The sequence below is a fragment of the Corticium candelabrum genome, chromosome 2 (genome assembly GCF_963422355.1).
Source record: "Corticium candelabrum chromosome 2, ooCorCand1.1, whole genome shotgun sequence".
Classification (NCBI taxonomy): domain Eukaryota; kingdom Metazoa; phylum Porifera; class Homoscleromorpha; order Homosclerophorida; family Plakinidae; genus Corticium; species Corticium candelabrum.
In genome coordinates this window covers 3,453,850-3,460,044 of record NC_085086.1, presented here as the reverse complement: position 1 = coordinate 3,460,044, position 6,195 = coordinate 3,453,850, and the positions used below count along the sequence as shown (strand labels likewise).

Sequence of the window (6,195 nt, the reverse complement as noted above, 5' to 3'; positions counted from 1 at the left end):
TTTATTTTTCTATCTTTTATGGTTTTATTTTTTATTATTTTCTATTTTATTTCTATTTTATTTAATTTTAAAAGATTTTTATGTATTTTTATGTTTTGTTATTGTTTTATGTTTATTATGTGTCTATATATGTTTATCCTATGAGTATTTTTATTTTTCGTTTTTATACTTTTTCTCTTTAGTTTTAATTTTAATTTTTTAATATTATTCTTTATTTTTCAATTTTTTTACTGTTTTGGTTTTATGATTATGTGTATATATGTTTATACTATGAGTACGTATTTATGTGTGATGCATATATCCGTATTGTACTTGCAACACCTATTTTCCATCACTTCGTCTGACATTAACTAATAATGTTACTTGCTTATATAATTCTAGAGAGATTTGGCGGCTCTGGAGGAACGCGTACACAAACTTGCCACTGAAGCGGCGCGCCTATCCCGCTCGTTTCCAGAAATGGAATCGGAAATCGTAGAACGTCTCGAAGACATGCAATCAGTTTGGCTGAAGCTCGTCAACAAGGCCGAGGCGAGAAAGGCAAAGCTCGACGAATCGGAGCAGTTGCAACGATACCTCAATAACTTCCGCGATCTTAGCTCGTGGATTAGCGACATGCAGTCACTTCTGTTGGCTGATGAACTGGCAATTGACGTGTCAGGCGCAGATGCACTTATTCAGAGGCATAAAGAGCACAAGGCGGAAATGGACGCGAGAGAGGACAGCTTTCAGGCGTTCAGTGATAGGTATGGCTATGTATACATGGATTAGGAGGGTCAGTACATATCTGATGTGTTTATTTACACGCACTGGACTTTTTTGAGGGAGTTGGGTAGTGAAACTGATTGAAGAGGAATGAGATGGTCATTATCACTGTGAATTATCATTGTCGGACATTGGACATAATATCCATTGTCACATTTCCAGGGCGTCGAAGGACCTTCAAAATTTGGGAGGCCAGCTGCTAGGGTTTAACTTTTATGAGATCTTGTCTATCTTCTAACAAGCCACACCTACTAACATTGTGGGAGGCTATGACCTTTCCAGGTCCATGCGTAGCGACACCACTGCACATTTGTTAGACCAAAATGTGAGAATGTTTGATTAAGCATAGGGAACCGTTGACCTCTAACGTCAACCTTGCCTCCTCGAACAGCTGCATACACGCATATATATACAGTAGGGTTTTTTAATTTTTGTTTAATTTGTTTGTTTCTAACTTATTTTTAAAAATTAATTAATATAAATTTTCTTTGTAATTTATAACTTTCAATTTTTAATACATTATTTAAAAGTTATTTGTAATCTATTTATATAAATAAGTGTTTATCATTCTTGTTGGTCTGTGTTTTCAAAGGCAGACTGATTGTTATCAAATTGTTCTAGCTTAGCTAATACAGTTAAGTGGCCTTTGGCCTGTATAAGGGCAAGATCGAAATGCTTAGAATGAAAGCAATGCTTTGTACTCGCACAAAAGTAATGAATTTGAAAGACCGATTCACAAACATAAAATTCGAATTTTATGACATAAAAATTAAAACAAATAAAATTTTGTTATAAAATATTATAACAAATTGACACTAGCATTTAACGGTTAAATACAATAATTTGTCAGGCGAAACGGTTATGTAAATGGTTGCTTGAATTGTTTGATATTTTGAAACGTGTTCATGTGCCTGGTAAGTAGGCAGTATTTACATGACATGAAACTTTTTTATTTGAATCTTCATTTGAAGGGGACAAGAACTCGTTTCTGCCGAGCATTATGCTGCCGCTGAGGTATGTCGTTGCCGTCTATTATATATAGGAAATCAGACTCTCTAGCGGTGTGTTATTATTGTCTTACAGATTTTGGATAAAATGTCGACGTTGGAGGATCAGCGGACCGACCTTTACTTGGTGTGGGATCGCAGGATGCAACAGTTTGAAGACTGTTTGGACATGCAGAAATTTCGTCGCGATGCCGAGCAGGCCGAAGGATGGATAGCATTGCGAGACGCTTTCCTAGCAAACGAAGAACTTGGGGTAAGAAGGCAGTCGTTGTCCGTCTGAGGCTTTCCGCATCAATGAGGTTTTAACTTAAATGCTTGACTACTGTTGCTGAAACGGTGCAGTATATGCATGTTGCTGGTGATTTGTTGTATTCATAGATATCTTGCAGTTTGCAAAATATTAAAGATTTTATTCTATATTTTACTGCGCGTTCTAGAATTCACTTGAGAACGTTGAAACATTGATTAAGAAACAAGATGACTTCGAAAAGACACTCGCAGCGCAAGAGGAGAAGTTTCAAGCTCTGAACAGAGAAACATTTGTAAGATAAGACGAGTTGGCAACTTGGCTTTGATGGAATAGGACATTTTTGTTTGGCAGTTCGAGAGAGCGGAGCGTTTATCACGTGAAGAAGAGGAAGCTCGCCGATTGCAGATAATCAAGAAACAAGAGATGGAAGAAGAGAGGCAGCGGGAAGAAGTTTTGAAGCAGCAGCAGATGGAGCGTCAGAGAATTGAAGAGCAGAGGAGAGCTGAATTAGAGAAACAGAGAATACTAGAAATGGAAATGGAGAGAAGGAAGAGGAAGGAAGCAGAAGCGGAGGCCCATGCTCAAGCAGAAAAGGTGAGACTGGAGAATGAACGGCTTGAGAAAGAGAAACAGCAAGCTGAAAGAGAGAAGCGGCAAGCGGAAAGAGCGGCAATGGAAGAAGAGAAGAGGAAAAGAGAGGTTAGTAGAGTTTTTGCTTTTGTATAGGCATAGGAAGGTAAAGCAATGGCGTGCTGAGACCTTCTGAGTGTTTCATGTGCGTCATTCTTGGACAAAGATTAGGTATACTAGACACGCGTGCGCGTGCGCACCCCCCCCCCCCCCACACACACACACACACACACAACGACTACTAATCATTTTGAGTATGAATTCTGCATGCTAACGAATCAACTCGTGATGTACATACACAATGCGTGATTTTTAGGAAGAGCTCAGGCGTCGTCATCGAGCACCCGAACAAGTGGAGCCGATTCAAGCTGAAGTTCAGGTAAAATTGTAGTTACGAACGCGAGGACGCGATTTGCTGCGGCACCGCACAGTTTCTACTCGACAATATGATCGACCATCGTGTAATAAACATGGTATACAACATATAGAACATTGCATGTTGCGATGTGTTGACAAACGGCTTGACATGAAACCTACCACTACAATTCTAAGACTCATCCAGTGATTAGCGTGCGTTACTTCAGAGTGAAATATATCGGTTGGTCATCCGTAATAGAATGTTTACAAGCTCAGTATGGGAGAGCGAAGGAAAAGTTTCACAAACACCAAATGGGTGTGGCCAAAACAACAATGCGGTCTGTGCTAGTTGGGCTGCAACCCTAACTAGGACCCCGCATCTATACAATAGATTTAAGCTTGCTTGTTTCTTGATCGGTTCATGTCGTTACTCTAACCCTAGTCATCGTGATCAATAGCAATGCAACAAAACAACAGCAAACAAGCCAAATTTATATTTATATTTGATAGCAAATAGATACAGTAGTGAATATGATGCAGCAAATAAAGAAATTGAACTAAACGTTGATGTCGATAATTACAAAAATATTTGTGCAATCAAAAGGAATGAATGCCCAGAATTTAATTGTCCGGCCAACCGCTTTTGCTAGAGCACGATGTCCACCAAATTTTTTGCCTTATTCCACTGTGTTACTTAAATACCTAAAGTAGATGCAAGTCTATAATCCCTAACTTAAGTCGGGCATTTTCTCAACTCTTTTAGGCCACACCCGTTCCGGAAACTGTTGCTCGTACGAACCGGAAATTCGAGAAAGAAGGCGTTCTGCAGCGAAAGAATGAACTGGACGAGGGTGGACGCAAAGCGACCGTCAGATCATGGAGGCCTTATTATGCAGTCCTTATGGAAGAATTACTGTGTTTCTACAAGGAACAAAAGGAATTCATCCAGGTACACTATTCTTTAATTTATTTTGAATTGAAGTTGAGTTTTATGGTGCTGGTCTGGTGTTTAGGGTATGCCCGTCTCCGCTCCGGCCATCAACGTTTCAAATGGCACGTGCGAAGTAGCCAGTGATTACACAAAAAAGAGGAACGCGTTGCGCCTGAGGTAAGAATCGGCGTTGTTATAACAACTGCCGAAAATACCCGTATGAACGATTGTTGCAAGCTACTGAAGCTCCCAGGCCGTCCAATGGAACATAACCCAACAAGTTGGCGGAAAGACGTTCATTCTTAAATGCAGATGTCAGTGTTTATATAACTAGCACATGTAGTACACCCTGTCGTGTTACACGTCATTGCACGTCCACGTACCCAAAACCTTGCAGTTGCACATATAGTTGGTCGATTACAATGGCAACAGGTCAACATACAGACTGAGATGTTGCAAACGAAGACAGTCGCATCCGGTTCATTACAATCAGTTCTGTTTATTAAGGTTTAGCTATTAGGCATCTCTTTTTTAATAGACGCCAGGGGTGTTTAAATGTTACACAATATTTTATTTCTCATATCAGTAAAGCTGGTTTACAATTTGACGCTGACGTTGACGTTGACGCTGAATTAAAAATGAATCCAACTCCAGCGTCACCGTCAGCATCGATACCGTTTCCGTCAAAGGTTTCTTTGAAGTTTGACACTCAACGCGGTCTCTTTGAAGTACCTGAGCGTTAGCGCTATATTGTAAACGTCCGGCTCACGCCACTCAGCTCAACGGTGGCGGTGCCGCGCCACAACGACGGCATGGGCGCCGCATTGCTCGGTGATGCAAAACGTATCGCACTATATCAAACGCATTAAATCCAAGCTTTAGGGTTGATATCAATAAGTCGCGTGACGTCAGCTAGCGTGTGATTGGTCTGCTTGCCGTCAATGACACGTATAACTTTCGCCGCAGAAGGGCAGTGCCGTTCGAATAGAACCGGATTCTATCAAAGCGGCTCGGCACCGCCATACTTCGCGGTTGGTGTCTGCAAGTTCACCATACCCGCAATGCCGTTTTTTGTGGCGCGGCACCGCCTGCGTTGAGCTGCGCGGCGTGCAACATGAACCGGCCTCTAGAGCCCTAGCTGTATACAAACATTTATTGACGGTATTGAAATGATAGTTTATGGCGGGATCAAAGTGCATACATGACTCGCAATTCTTTCACCTTGCATTTGAGAATATATTATGTCTTCCTAATTTGTTTTCTCTTTAGACTCAACAATGGAGCGGAGTACTTGTTTCTCGCTCGAGATAGCGACGATATGTTGGAGTGGGTGCGCGCGATCAATGCGGGTGCGGCAAGCAAACGAGTGCAAAAGGCACCGACGACGTCTGCGGATGCGAGGCTGAAGACGGGGCGGCCTCAGACACGCCTCCCACCCCAACCGCCTCAGGCCTACTCCTCAGGTTAGTGTTGTAACGAACGCGTATGCATCTTGTGAAATTCTGTATTTGGGAGTAAGCAAAATGGCGTATGTAGTGGGTGTAGGCTTGACATATTGCTGCCTGTTCTATTACGTGTATGGCTGGTTCACAATTGATGTGGACGACGACGTTAGTTTGACGCTGACATGGACGTCAACGTTACTTTCGGTGCTGCTGTCGACGTCGACAGCAACGTTACTTTCGACGCTGGCGCCGACCTCGATGTCAACGTTACGTCAACGTCAACGTTATTTTTGACGCCGACCTCGACGTCAACATTAATTTCGACGCTGATGTCGACGTCAATATTGTGAACACGCTGACGTCACTGACATTGAATGCAACGTCAGGACGTTGACATTGACGCTAGAATTAGGCTTGGTGACGTCATGTCTCGTGTATGCTTTCTTGTTTAGGGTCTAAAGCTGCGTCGTTACCTACAAGTCTCCCTCCGTCAGCAGGAAGCAGCAGTGCTTCGGAGAGGTCCAGTTTTGAAACAGTAAGATGAGTAGAATCGTGATAGACTTTGTGTAGATAGTAAGCAGTCAGTTAACGAATACAGACAGACTCTGCGTGTACATCCGCTGTGCATGCACAATACAATGACAAATAAGCGTGGGAACCGGAAGGCTAAGAGGGGCGTAGTCGCTCAACGATCTTATGCCTTACTGCATTGATTCCGAATGCAGTAAGGCATAATTACGTAGGATTGTAATGTTTGGTCCCCAAACCCCGACAATTCCCACCCTGATGTAGTGATGACTATGGACAGGA

General features: G+C 42.2%; 1 protein-coding gene across 1 annotated transcript in view; it reads left to right on the top strand.

Moving 5' to 3' along the window:
• LOC134198440 (spectrin beta chain, non-erythrocytic 1-like) overlaps positions 1–6,195 on the top strand; it is a 65,723-nt gene that overhangs the window by 56,498 nt on the left and 3,030 nt on the right. The window contains exons 44-53 of the mRNA XM_062667848.1: positions 382–746; positions 1,737–1,779; positions 1,849–2,025; positions 2,210–2,314; positions 2,374–2,721; positions 2,969–3,031; positions 3,773–3,958; positions 4,023–4,117; positions 5,210–5,403; positions 5,838–5,920. Coding sequence (XP_062523832.1) covers positions 382–746; positions 1,737–1,779; positions 1,849–2,025; positions 2,210–2,314; positions 2,374–2,721; positions 2,969–3,031; positions 3,773–3,958; positions 4,023–4,117; positions 5,210–5,403; positions 5,838–5,920 — 1,659 coding nt within the window. The remainder of the gene's footprint in view (positions 1–381; positions 747–1,736; positions 1,780–1,848; positions 2,026–2,209; positions 2,315–2,373; positions 2,722–2,968; positions 3,032–3,772; positions 3,959–4,022; positions 4,118–5,209; positions 5,404–5,837; positions 5,921–6,195) is intronic.